Genomic DNA, 14,760 nt, shown 5'->3' on the forward strand with positions numbered 1-14,760 from the left:
GAATATTCACACTGCTTTTTCAAGAACTTATCCAGAACTTTTTCATTTTACAAAACTGAAACTCTATACCCATTAAACAACAGCTCCCCATTTCCTCCCCCCCACCCAGCCCCTAGAAAGCACCATTCTACTTCCCGTTTCTATGGATTTGGCTACTCTAAATATGTCTTGTAAGTGGAATCATACAGCATTTGTCTTTTTGTGACTGGCTTGTTCCATTTAGCATAATGTTCGCAGGGTTCATCTATGTGTCAACTTTTTTCCTTTTTAAGGCTGAATAATATTCCATTGTATGGATATAACACATTTTGTTTATCCACTCATCTACTGAAGGATGCTTGGGTTGCTTTTTCACCTTTTAGCTTTTGTGAATATGCTATGAAGATGGGTGTGCAAATGTCTCTTCAAGACCCTGTTTGCAATTATTTTGGATTTATACCCAGAAGTGGAATTGCTGGATCATATAGGTAGTTCTATTTTTAACTTTTTGAGGAATCTCCGTACTGTTTTCCATAGTGGCCACACCACTTTATATTCCCAACCGTGCTTAAGGGTTCCGATTTCTCCACATTCTCACAGACACTTGCTAGTTTCTATTGTTTTGGTAGCAGCCATCCTAATGGGGACGAGGTGACATCATGTCTACCACATGATGGGCATTTTGATGGATATTTCCCTAATGATTAGTGATGTTCAGCATCTTTTCATATGCTTGTTGGCCATTTGTGTATCTACTTTGGAAAAATGTCTATTTAAGTCCTATATCCATTTTCCAAATAGTTACTTTTGTTGGTGTTGTTAAGTTATAGAAGTTCTTTATATATTCTAGATATTAACCTCTTATCAGATACATGACATGAAAATCTTTTCTCCTGTTCCGTAGGTTGCCTTTTCACTCTGTTTCTCATGTCCCTTGATACACAGAAGTTTTCAATTTTGATATAGTTTCCAGAGAGTTTTCATGATTTTAGAAATTATCCCATTTCCTTTAAAAACTACCATTTTTGTGGACTTGCCATTTTTTCTCTATCATCCAGTGCTGATTCTTGCACTTTTATTGGGGTTAGCATTTCCAAATCGTAACTGTTGGTATCATTTTCCACAATATAAAAGAAATCCTAGTAACCACTTGAAATAAGAAAAATGAGAAAGTGGGATAGGTAGTTTGCTACTTCATTGGGGAAAATGAAGAAGTGCTAAGGGTTAGTGAAGTCGAACTGTAATATCATTAACACTGTGTCTCATTCTGCCGCTAATCAGTTCTTTCTGCCCAGGACTCCATGTAAAAGAAATAGTTAGTCCCACTTTACAGATGAGAAAACTGAGAATGAGGAGAGGTATCTTGCTCAGCTTCACACAGCGGTATGCATGTAAACACCATACACTTTTTCTATTCTGTGCCTGGTCTCCAAGGAGCTATTTTCAAATTCTTCTGAAAATATGGAAATTCCTTCTCATCGTATTCCTCTACCTGCACCTCGCCCTGTGTTCTGATTATACTGGCCCCCCAGCCACACGCAGGTGCATGAGTTCACTAATCCACACCTCACTGTGGAAGGCAGCCTGAGGCTCAGGGGAGTAAAAGAGTTTTGCCCAAGATCACCCTTCTGAAAAGGTAGAGGTAGAGCAAAGAATTTTACCCTAGCCAGTCTGATTCCAGAGCTGCCTCACCTCAAGTTTAGATCGTGGAAGAGTACATGAGTCAAATTTTCTCAGTTTAAATTGTCTTCACACTAGCTATGTGACTTTTGGTAAGATGGGAAACCCCCTCAGTCTCAATTTCTTTGTGTAGAAGCTATCCCTTATCTTCCTTACTTCACGTAGTTGACCTGAGTAGTAAATGATACAATGTATGCAAAAGTGCTTAGCAGATACCCTGGCCCACAGTAAACACCCAGGAAATGCCAGCTATTATTATTAATTTTTTTAAAGATTTTATTTATTTATTTATTTGAGAGAGAGCGAGCACAAGCAGGGGAGGGTCAGAGGGAGAAGCAGACTCCCTGACAAGCACAGAGCCCTAGGCGGGGCTCGATCCCAAAATCGTGGGATCATGACCTGAGCCAAAGTCAGATGCTTAACTGACTGAGCCACCCAGGCACCCTGTATTATTATTTATTTTATAAAGAAATTCAATCCAAATGGTGTATATCATAGTATCAGTATGGCCTTACCCTAATTCTCTGTAATTCTTCCTTTCCAAACAGTACATGAGAAAAGACCCACGTGGAAAAAAGTAACTACAGACTGAAAAATCTAAACAACATTGCGTTAGACACGTCGGACTTACTATTTCATATAAAAGAAGTCAGAGGGCGCCTGGGTGGCTCAGATGGTTAAGCGTCTGCCTTTGGCTCAGGTCATGATCCCAGAGTCCTGGGATCGAGTCCCACATTGGGCTCCCTGCTCCTTGGGAGCCTGCATCTCCCTCTGCCTCTCTCTCTCTCTCTGTCTCTCATGAATAAATAAATAAAATCTTAAAAAAAATATAAAAAGTCAGAGACGGGCAATGGCAGCACCACGAAGTCACACAGAACCAGGCCCTGTCTTTTTCTGCCCCAGCAGCTCTGGAGCATGGCCTCCAACTTCTAAGTAACCTCATAGCCCAATATGGCTATGGGGGCTCCAGCCACCATCCATGTATTTACAGACAGCAAGAAGGAGGAAGAATGGAAGGGCAGAAAGGGCACGATTCTCAGTTTTAAGGAGTCTTCCCAGGAATCTTTCATGATACTTCCATTTACCTAACATTGCCCGAATTTTAATGACAGGACTGACATTACCTGGCCGCACAACAGGTTGGGAAATGTAGTCTTTTAGTTGGTTTCATTCCCATTAATTAGAATTCTGTTACTAAGAAAGAAGGGGAAGGGATATGGGATGGCAAGTTACAGTGCCTGCCTCCGAGGCACACATGGGTGCTTGTTGAGCCGCTGTGTTCCTTACGTTCCAGAGTTGCTTCTGAGGCTGCAGAGAGTCTCAGGGAAGGGGAGACTCAAAGATCTCTGCTTATATGTTTACAAGATTAGAGTGACATGGAAGATTTATTTCTCTAAAAGGATTCCACCGCCCAAAGTAACTCTGCAAACCACTGTTGTCGAGGAAGGACAATGTCAGTCGATTCTAAACCAGACTGAAGGCAGGAACACTACAGAGAGGCATGGGGAGGGGATATAATTGGATATCTGAGAAATAGAGGAGCACAGTTGAGGTAATAAAAAAGTTAGCTGTGTGCATGTCCCCGTAGCAACCAGAGAGGCGATCACCTTGATTTGTCACCCTGTGCGGTGGAGCTGCCTTAGGAAGGGGTGAAATCTCATTCCCTTGTACCGATGTTGGATCAGAACTCATGTTTGGATGACATTAGATTTAACCACAGGTGTGCAGACCTAATTGATTGTTTCGATCAATGATCCCACTGAGCTTTCCAGGCTTATTTCAAGTAAGCTAAATCTTGGCTTTTCTGAGGTAGTTCTATACTCAACTTTCTGTTCCAGCAGACTCACAGGGACATTTATGCTTGTCAGGTCGTGTGTTCTGATTTCTGGTACTTGATGCTCTGCCAAAAGATTGATTCACTCTTGCCCACGTGTTCCCCGGGCCCAGTGCATCAGTGGATATTTGATCAATGTCTGTTGACAGAAATTGCTGCTCATCATTCAACACAACTGAGTTGCAAAACACAGTGGCCCTTACTTTAAAGCTCTCTTCAGAATCTCTCTAGTACGATCACCTTATAATGAGGCTGGGTGCTTTTTTCCAGCGGCTAAATTACCCGGAGGGATCCTGTGTGGAACCTCCAGATGCTGAGGTCTATTCCAGAGAATAGGGCTTCCAGAAGGACTCAAGAGAGGGAATGTTGCAGTGAGCACTTGCTTGATATAAGGCTTGCCCTTGGGTTTGGCCAGGCTGTCCTGTCCTCCTGATGCCTGAGGGATGTAGGACCTGGAGCCCTCCCTCTCCTCCACCTCAAGGTGCCTTTTCAGGCCAGTGAACACCTTTTCCTTCGCTCAGTTCAGAGTCTTGACGCTGTGATAGAAGCCACTGCTTGAAAGAATGAAGTCCTCACTCCAAGAGTCCTGCTTTGTGCCTCCCTTCCTCATTGGGCACCCACCTCCTGCAGGTTCTGCGGAAGGTTCCCTTTCTGACTTCTGCCCCAGTGGCTAGCTCTCTGCTTTCCTTCTGTCACCAGTCCCCCAGAAAGGAGGGCAGTTGGGGTCAGGCTCTTGTTCCCTCACCTCAGGGAAAAATTGTTCCTAGAAGCCCCAGTGGGGACTTGGATGTCCATTTTCTCACAAAAGCACTTTGAGAAGACATGGAAGGCTTGAGAGCCCTCTCCAGGTCTGCAGGGATCTGCTGTCAGTGTTTCTCTGGGGGGAAAGAATGCTGTATTGCCTGCCGTTGACTCACACAGCTCTGAAACCCACAGGGTGCTGTAGTGGAGAAAAACCACATTGTAGGGAAGATCAAACATGAAAACAGGATTCAAGGGAATGTGTCTGTTCCTGTGGGCGTGAGCTACTCGGTGGCTCGATTCGGAAGCCTTTGTGGTGGAAAGCAGGGCTTCAAAACCTGGCTCTGCCTCACATTCACCTGGGAAGCTTATTAAAAATGGGGAATCTTGGGTCTCACACTAAGACATACTCAATCAGAGGGACTGGTGTGGGGATCAGATACTGCATTTTGACAAGTTCTTTGGGTGGTTCTGAGGCAGCCACTGGTTAACGGACATCTACGTAGGAAGAGAACAACTCTGTGGGAGCAGACCCTGCATGGTGCTGGGGGACGACGTGGACTCTGGCCCCGAGGATGGCACTGAATGCCCCCCTGGTCCATACCCGTAGACCACTTGGCAAATCAATGGCTGTTGGGAAAACTGAAGACTTTGGAGAGATTAAACTTTTAACCTAGTGTATGTTATGCAGGGCAGGAGACAACTCCCCGAAGGACAGACTGGATCCCAAAGGGGTGAACTGGAGTGAGGAGCAGGGGGGAGTGTTGTGAGGGCATTTGGGGAAGACCGCGATTGCGGGTCTTTATGGTGCTTGAGAGGATTTTAGGAAGAGGGGCGGGTAAAGAGGAGAATGGAACTGGCCTTTTTGCCTTATCTTCTAAGACTTCCCTAAATACCTATATAAGTTTGCAGTGTTGTCGGGTTTGGGTTTATTTTGGAGGTCACACCATGCTGAGACTGACCTACGGGCAGCCCAGTTTTATTCAGGTTATAGATGTAAAAATACTGCCCTAGCAGGATTGTTGTGAGGATTTAAGATAGCCTCTTTAAAATGTCTGTCAAATAGTAGATGTTTAAAAAAAAATGGTAGCCGTCTTTGGATTACCAGTCATTACTGAGTGCCCACTACGCACCGCGTATATTGCTAGGCACTGAGGATGCAAGTTAATGAGGAACTCACAATTGACGTGAGTCAATACCATAAATATGGGCTCCAGAAAGGTCTTATGTGTGATTCAGACCCTGCCATGACCCTTCCTGCATAAGCTCGGAAGAGGAGTCTGGAAGGAGTAAAACCACATATTTAAGAATCTGGCCAGATTCAAAAGTGTCTGAGCTGGAAAGTGCCCTATAGACCATCGATTTCATTTTTCACATTTTACTGGTAAAGAACTGGCAGAGGGGGAGGACTTAGGACTGTTGATAAATTGTTACTATTTTATTCAGTGTTTAAAGATGTGGTGATTAGTTATAGGGCATCTCTAGAAATTATTACAATATAACCCTTCCTAACAGATAGATAGGCATGAAGCATAAAATGTCAGTGCTGAAATTTACCTAGGGATCATCTGGTTCAGATTGCTTATTTTACTAATGGGGAAACTGGGGATGTATTTTATTTTGTTTACTGCCGAGTCATAGCCTCCTGGTGAGTGCATCTGAGCAAGATTCAGGGTAGGGGGATGGTAAATGATAATACAACAGTCTTGAACTTTTTTTCCCCCAGAACAGTGTCGATAAACTGCTGTTCAAATACATTGTTTTTCCTTTTTTGACTGACTGGTTTTATCTGGTCAAGCAGCTATAGATTAAGTGGAATAAAGAAGGTGGAAAATGTATAGACATGACATATGTCTACACATAGGCAAAGGATACAGGTCTAAGTCAGGGTACATTTGAATGCAGAGTGACATAATGCCTAATAATGGCTTAAGCAACAAAGATGTATAATTATCCTATGTAGCAAGACAAGAAGTCTGGAAATACAGGCATCCAAGTTTGGTGTGTTGGCTCAATCTGTCATTGGAGACCCAGGCTTTTTAAAATCTTTCTGCTCTGCCATCCTCAGTATGTTGGCTTTTTGTCCATAGGCTGACAAACCTAAAATGGTTTTCTCAACTCCAAGCGTCATGCTTTATACACATTCAAAAAAGGAAAAATGCGGTGGACTATCTCTCTGTATCTGTTTATCATGGAGCAAAATCCTTTCCAGACACCTCCTGCAAAATTTCATCAGTTCTTATAGCTAGATCTTCGTCACATGTCCACCAATCCCCAGCAAAGAGAAAAGAGGTTACTCTGTGTGGCTCAGATCAATGACAGTTCACCTCCAAGGTCTGAAGGAGGGTCCCTTCTGCTTTGAGATGTTACTTTTCAAACAATGTGAAATTCTACAAAGAGGAAGCTGGGATTAGCTGGGAATAGAAGAAGCTGGTATGTGCTACACTGTAGGTGAGATGCATAGATCCTGGAATTATTTTTGGAGTAAAATATTGTAAGAACACTTTCTAGGTAGGTTAAGCACATGGACTTCAGCGTCAGACATGCTAGGTTAGAATCTTGGCACCAGTACACACTATGACTCAGTTTTCTCATCTGTAAATTGGGGATAGTAATAATAGCTACCTCATAGCTTTGGTGGGATAATGATAATGATGACTTTATAAATAGTAAATGGGTAATATTGTGAAATTCTTAAATACTTAAAACAGTGTCAAGTACATAGTAAGCACCCATGAAATGTTATTACCTGCCTTTATTTTGGAATCATCGGTGCTGTATATTTAAATTCTTTTTATCTTCATTCGAGTCAAAATTATCTAAGATCCTTCCCTATTCCCTAAGCCTGTTGCACTACTTCTGTAAATATGAAACAGCATCTGTTATGGATGGGTCCCCTCCTGGGGGGACGGGTCTCTTTTTTAGCCCAAGAAGTGCGGGCAGAATTTCGCTGGCACTTCCTTCTAATTTTTAAACGGCTCTAGAGTGAATCCTATTTAAAAAGCTTACTCAGGCCCAGGATCCATTTATTTGATCTCAAATTGGATGTTTGCCTCTCAGATCCAAACCAAACAACAATGCAGTTACCAGGCCTGCTTTACATTTCTGGCTCCTGGAGAGCTGCACTTGGCCAGTACCTCATCTCCCAGGATGCCGGGGCACACAGCCCACTGGGCTTTCTGTCCCAGGCCCAGCAAATGGAGCTGATCTGGAAAATGTCGAAATTTCCAGAAGACTAGCAAAATAATTGCTTCCATTCAGTTTACAATACTGATGGGTGGGCACGTTGGCCAGTCACCAGATTTCCGAGTGTGTCTGACAGCGGGTGGAGCTGGTGGCGAGGGAGAGAGCCATCACTGCGGTCTCTCCTTCCAAGACGGCAGGTGGGCCAATCTGTTCAAGGTCCTTTTGCCCCCTGTGCCCTCGACAAGCTTTGGTATGATGGGTTGCCTGGATTTTACTGCTACCTTTCTGTTTCTTCCCAAGAGTCTCCCCAAGAGTTCTGGAAACAAAGAGGACCCCCGTGAGGGACTCGGTGCTAGGAATGGGTGGTCCGAAGGCACATGCTTCTCAGATAGTAGACTTCAGATCACGCCTGGAAACGTCTGGCTTCCCAACTTGGGGGAAAAGGAAAACTTGCCTCTCTTCACATACTGATTCCAATGTAAACTCTGCTGGGCCTTCCATAAGGTGTCTTTGCTGAACTTGGGAAAGGGCAACTTGGGTTTTGGGTGATCGTCTTGGCAACTGGGAAAACCCAGGGAGCCAGCAGGTGGCCAGGGCCTTGTCCCGCTGTGACACTGTTTCACGTAGGCCCTCTGATCACAGAACTTCACGTATGCCACGGCCCTAAGCAACGCTTGTGCCTTTCCTCAGCTTCTTTTCAAGGGGGGTGGAGCCTGGGTTCGAGAAGTGACCTCGGTTCTGGTGCTTGTGCTGCACATGAGAAACTTTCCCTTTGAGGGCCTAGTACGAGGGGCCACCTCTGCCTCCTTCTGGGTCCTGGGCCCAATGGCTGTGCTTAGCCCCCTCACATTTCTTTTGTTTCTGGCACACACACACAGGCTCCCTGTCTCTCTGTGTCCTTGCAGCAAGTCGGTGACTGGGATGGTGCTGAAAATATGATCTTCTAGGGTCACCCTGCTGCAAGTCCTTGATTGGTAATAGAAGAACTACACAAACCATCTGCCCCGCTCACATCAGCCAGCAGACTCCCGGCCTGTGGGGAGCCTGTCAGGGCAAGGTATCAGACACAGGCCCATTCTATCAGATGCAGTGTTCCCAGACTCAAATTCCCTCCGAATTCCGGTGTGCAGGAGTGGGGGTACTCTGGCTAACTGGGGAATGCTCACCCCACCTCAAGGTGCTACCCAGCATCGGCTGATGATTGCTACAAATGAATGAAAATGCCGTATTGTGGGAATATCTAATTTTCTCAAGAGAAAGAAGTAGGAACAATTAAAATACCGCATTTCACGTTTATAAGGGAAAATTATTTTGACCTCTAGTTGAAATCCCTTGAGCTCTAAATATTGACCATTGATGCCACGTGAGCTGAACACACATGGCCATCAGTGTGGCCCGTGCACTGCCTCATTGTGACCCATCAGCTGACACTATTTGTTGGTGCCTTCATCTAGCCTGGTCACATCCGGGCTTCCAGAGGCTTCGTGCTCACCTTCCGGAGCTGACTGATGTTTGAAGTGTTGTGCAGCCTTTTTGGAAGAAGGCAGGCATAATTTGTGAATTACAAATTAAAAAAATTAAATGCTCTTCTGTTTGTTTTCATCGTTGGCAAGCATTTATATATTCCATCTTGCATATGGAACACTGTAATTGGAGATGTGAGAGGAAGCACATTTGGTATGAAAACTGTCTGGCCATTAAGCATCAAGCTTGCGGGTAGGCAGGCTTGGGTTTGCATGCTGGGTCCTCTGTTTTCTAGAGGTTTGACCTTGGGCAAATTATCCCCTCTGAGCTCTGCTGGCCTCATCTCTCCCATGTGGAAAATAACACCTCCTTCCTGTGCGCTGCTGTGGGGTTGAAGGCGATAATACAAGAGGAGAGCGCCTGGCACGGAGGGAGGTTTGGTAACGGGGGCTCTTATTAGCAGCCCAGATCCGCGCTTCGGAAATACTCAACACAGGTGTGGAAAACCTCACCTGAACTGATGGATAAGAAGCTGATTATAATCTTAATGTATCCTACTCCGTGTGACTATTCATGTTTCATTGAACAAACATTAGCACGTTTGGTTGTGGGCACTACCCTAGAACCTCTATTACCTTTCTAAGATCTGAAAAGTTCTGAATTCCAAAACACATTTCACTCCACAGGTTTTGGATAAAGGATAAACAACCTGTCGTCCTAACAACATATCAACAGGTGGAGAATGACACAATCCAAACTGAACACAAAACCACAGGACTGCTGGAAGGGGAGAGCAAATACATGATTAGAGATGGTGGGGGCTGGTAAATTTGGGAGGGCTTCCTGGAGGGAGTGACCTTGGAGCCTGGCTTCAGGAGAAATGAAGGAACCACATTTGGTGCAGAATATGCGAGGGGAATACAGAAGATTATTGAGTGTCTTTCCAAGGCTTCTAGCAAACCAAAATGCTTTCAGGGCTGTGCCATCCTGGGAGAAGGAGTGATCGTCTTTAGAAATGCTCCTGGGGACAAGGAAAAGAGTCTCTGGCTGTGGGGAGTGTGAAGACTGGAGTCAGAACATGCACATTCTGACGAAGCGCTATTGGGGTTGAGAGCGTATTTCACATGGCGCCGGATGGACACTTTGCCTCTCTGCCGAGGACAGAGCTTGAACAGTGATGGCTCACTTCATGTGAATTTTGCATACACCAGTGAGCAATTGCTGCATTTATAGATGTTCTTCTGGAGCTGGAACCCTGGTGAGCCAACATGCTAAACCGCACATCCTCGATCTTTCCCACTCTGCCTGTCTGTTTCTGATAACCTGGAGATGGAGCCGAAGAGATGCTCTGGCTAAGCGAGGAGAGCCAGGGGGCAGGGCAGTGACAAAAGCTGATGCATGTTTCAGAAAAGCTCTCTGCAACTCTTTGCATAGAAGATGGGCCATATGAGGCTCAGAAAACATGTCTTATTTATCACCTGACTCCCAGTACTTAGGACAGAGCCAGACACATGCTGGTTTAATTTATTAACAAGCATGATGTCCATCTTGGCAAGGTCTTCTCCCGGCATGGAAAACAGTGCATTGATGAAATGATATGATTAAAATGTGGTGCAGGGGGGTGCCTTGGTGGCTCATTCAGTTGATTTCAGCTCAGGTCATGATCTCAGGTCCTGGGATTGAGTCCCGTGTAAGGCTCTGTGCCGGGCGGGGTGTCTGCTTGAGGATTCTGTCTCTCCCTCTCCCTCTGCTTCTACCGCAGCTCACACACACACATACACTCTCTCTCAAATAAATGAATAAATCTTTTTTTTTTTAAAGGTGGTTCAGGACCCCCACCTCCTTCACTCTGTGGAAGTAGCAGTGGTTGCAGGACAAGGAGCGTCCATGACAAGAAGGTTCCACAGTGATGTTTCATTGCAGTTAGATACGCTACTCTTGTCTACAACTGTAGGACAGGAGCTAAGAGAAACACAAGGGAACAAAAAAACATTAACCACTTCCTGGGACACCAACAGTTAGGGGTTAGCCTGTACTAATGGGTGCAGTTCTGGGCTCTGACTCTAACACAGAGGCACCAAGTCTGTCTGTCTTTCTTTCTTTCTTTCTTTCTTTCTTTCTTTCTTTCTTTCTTTCTTTCTTTCTTTCTTTCTCTTTTTTTTTCTTATTCAATCATTTATTTAGGAAAAAGTTTACATACTAGGAAAAAGTAGAAGTTAACCTAGAATCTAATCATTTCCAACCACCTATTTTTTTTTAAATCTTATGGAAGCCATGAGAACAAGCCTCTAGAAGGAATTACACTTAAGAGCTGTAAGAGGGAGAAAGGCTCTGGTCCTTCATTACCTCACACTGAATGATTTGCACTGGCTAAATTTTATCTCATATTACAAAAACTTCAAGCATATGGATGATTGCCTTTAGAAAGTCCAGCACAAAAAACATGACCCATGACCCAGACTGCCATCTCTAAAAAAGAGTGACATCCTCACATATACATACATACACACACACACACACACACACACACACACACACACACACACATATATACATATGGCAGTACAGATTAAAGCCCTGGTGCTAAAATAATGGCACTTTAAAAAAATAGCCTCTACTGTAAATTGTAAATTGGCACAGCATTTTCACTTAAAATGTTAAACAAGTGACAACATACACTTCACTATGAAAACTGAACCCAGGTTAGAAAATTTTTATGGAGTCTAATAATGACTTGAAGAATCTTTTTCCACTGACAGCAACAGTGGCAGCTGATTGGCCCCTATGCAGCACACATATGTACCTAAGTACAACACCCAAGTGCAGACACACACAGACAGCACTGCTCACAAGAGCTTCAGAGCAAGCAGCCAGTTTTGCCAGTTACTGTTAAGAAGTCATCATCAGCCAAGGCATGCAGGGCTTCTTCAAACATATCTTTGGTAATAGCTATGTCAGATTGTCCCCGGATGTCTTCAAAAAGTTGCTGATATTTTAGAGCTGGTGTTTTGCCCTTAGATAAAATAAGTTTTTTCAATGCTTCAGCTAACTCTCCTTTCCGTTTGCAAGAGGTGACACTCATTCCTGTAGTTAAAATAGATATGTCCACAATGCCAGTCCAGGGGTCAGTGGCAGACTGCTTTAGAGCTTCCCGATGGAGATGTTTTGCTTCTTCAACATCAACTGCTTCAACTTTGCTTGAGAATCATACTTTAGCATGGGCTTCTGCTAGTCGCATTAATGACTCCAGCTGTCGAGGGTATGCAGAAACCATTCCTCGGCTGCTACCAATCTTCCTCATGTCTACATAAACCTCAGGGAGAGCCTGGCTGGCTTCCTGGCTCAGACGAGGCATGACCATGCTGTGGGTGTAAGCAATGTAGTCCTTCAGCACTGCCATGTCCATGAACTGCTCCTCCACTTGCTCCTCACTCTGGTAGTACAAAGCGACGAGGTGGTGGGCCAGACGCCTATCATTGGCTTCGTCCTGAGGGTCCAGCATGAGGAATATCAAATCAAACCTTGATAATAATGTGTGAGGTAGCTGGATATTTTCAATCGTAGTTTTTTTAGGATTCCATTGAGACTCAATAGGATTTGCTGCTGCCAGGATAGAGGTACGGGCATTGAGCTGGCAAATAATCCCAGGCTTTGCAATGGAAAGAGTCTGCTGTTCCATGACTTCATGTAGTACTGATCTTGTACTTTCATTCATCTTGTCAAACTCATCAATACAGCAGATACCATTGTCACTCAGGACAAGGGCACCAGTCTGCAAGACAAGCTGCCTTGTCTCAGGGTCTTTCATCACATACGCAGTGAGGCCGACTGCACTGGAGACTTTCCCGGACATGTACTGGCCCCTGGGGACCAGATTGTACACATACTGCAGCAGCTGGGACTTGCTGGTCCCAGGGTCAACACACAACAGGATGTTGATCTCAGCATGAAATTTGCCTCTTCCTGTGTGACTAAAATCCTTTCGTGTTCCACCAAAGAGCTGAAGCAAGATTCCCTTCTTTATATCTTCATGTTCATAAATACTTGGAGCCAAGGCTGATGCAAGTCTCTCATAAATGTCTGGCTTTCTAGAAAGTTCCTTGAGCAATTCCACATGCTTCTCTGAAAAAAATTTCTGCTCTGCTTCTTCATCAAGGCCATGTAGACGTTTTGCATCAGTTTTCCGGTAGTGAATGACATCAATGTGGGTTTTGTAGACAGACTTCACGTTACTTACTCTTGAGTTGACTCGAATAGGAACAGCTCGATAGATGCCTGTAATGTTCACTCTGTCTCCAGGCTGAACCTTGTCAACAAGATCACTGTAACCAAAAAGGATGACAGTATGAGGCATCTGCCCTGCAGGCGTAGCTTCAGGAGACTCTTGAAGTTTGATCATCTGCTTGTCAGAGAACAAAGAGCGGTTGTGGATCAGCGCCATGCTGTGGGTGGTGTGGCAGCGCTCACAAACAGAGGGCTCAGCAATGCGGCCACAGTCAATCTCCACCCGAGCTGTTTGGGCACACACTTGGCACTGGAAGAAGGCCTCTTGCATCTCTGGAATCAGCTGGGATGTCCTGATTACCATGCCACTGATGGCAATAAGCTGGTCGATGTCTTCTGGATTCAGGTTTCTCATGTTCTTCGTCTTTAATGCATTGAATGGTCTTACTTGAATCTGATGTTCTAAGATTGAGTCAGGGTAACGGTCAAAGAAGGTCTCGTTGACAGCCATGTCAAATGTTGGGATAACTTCCTGTGGGTAGCAGATGAGCTGTCTGTATAGATTTTTGTCAAATGATTTTATGTGTTCACAGTTTATATTTAAAAATGGCTCCCCGATGACATTTATCTCCCCAAGTCGTTGCATGTACAAAGGTTCAGTAATATCTATGCCAATATTTTCCTCTTCTTTAGCCAGAGGGTCAATAAAACACTGAAGGAATCTCTGAAAATTTTCTTTGCATGTCGCCACATTTACATCTGTTCCCCAAATCACAAGTTTTTGGCCTAGAGACTGCTCACTCGCCACTATATCTTCTGCTGCTGGCACATCAGACTGCAAATCCACCTGCAGGCCCTACTGTGCAGACCCCAGGTCAGGCCTCTGCCTCACAGGTGTACCTCTAACACCACTCCTTGGAGTTCCCTCTACCCAAGAGCTGGGAGTGCCATATGTCAGCAGTGAACTAACGTCAAAGTCAAGGGGAACTGTTGAGGAATGTATCTGAGCAAGGCTGGAAAATAACATATCCTGTGTGGCAGGGCTCTGCAGGTCAACTCCAGGTGAGGTCGGCATAGGCTGTAACTCTCCTGTAGAGGTAGAATCTTTGCCTCTACGTCTCTGATATGGTGACGATCTGGCATCTTCACTTCGAGGCGTCTGCACAAGGGTGGTCTGCCCGCACTGGCTGCTGCGGCGGCTCACAGTGGACGCCAGGGACAACATGGTGCTCGTGGAATCTGGTGGGTCACTCTCCTACACCTCACCAAATCTTTCTAATGAGAAGATACCTTTATTTTCTCAGTCTTCTTTTTTATTTTTTAAAGGTTTATTTATTTTAGAGAGAGAGAGCATGAGTGGGAGGGGCAGAGGGAGAGAGAGAGAGAATCCCAACCAGACTCCCAGCAAAGCATGGAGCCCAACGCAGGGCTCGATCTGACGACCCTGAGATCATGACCTGAGCCAAAACCAAGAGTTGGACGCTCAACCAACTGAGCCACCCAGGCACCCTTATTTTCTCAAAGTCTTACACTCACTAACAGGGACAGTAATTCCAGGAAGATGAGGTGGACACAGGGAGTGTGGGGACTGAGAATTTGAGAACTGAATGTGTTGGAAGGGACACAGAAAAGACACATCATGCCGGTGCCCA

General features: G+C 44.9%; 1 protein-coding gene across 1 annotated transcript; it reads right to left on the reverse strand.

Moving 5' to 3' along the window:
- Positions 1 to 11,698: 11,698 nt before the first annotated feature.
- On the reverse strand, positions 11,699 to 14,333 carry LOC113933252 (DNA replication licensing factor MCM4-like). The gene is given in 1 exon segment (XM_035722478.1): positions 11,699 to 14,333. A coding segment is annotated over 1 exon segment (2,592 nt). The 3' UTR covers positions 11,699 to 11,741.
- Between the last annotated feature and the right edge of the window lie 427 nt (positions 14,334 to 14,760).

The sequence above is a fragment of the Zalophus californianus genome, chromosome 10 (genome assembly GCF_009762305.2).
Source record: "Zalophus californianus isolate mZalCal1 chromosome 10, mZalCal1.pri.v2, whole genome shotgun sequence".
Lineage (NCBI taxonomy): Eukaryota > Metazoa > Chordata > Mammalia > Carnivora > Otariidae > Zalophus > Zalophus californianus.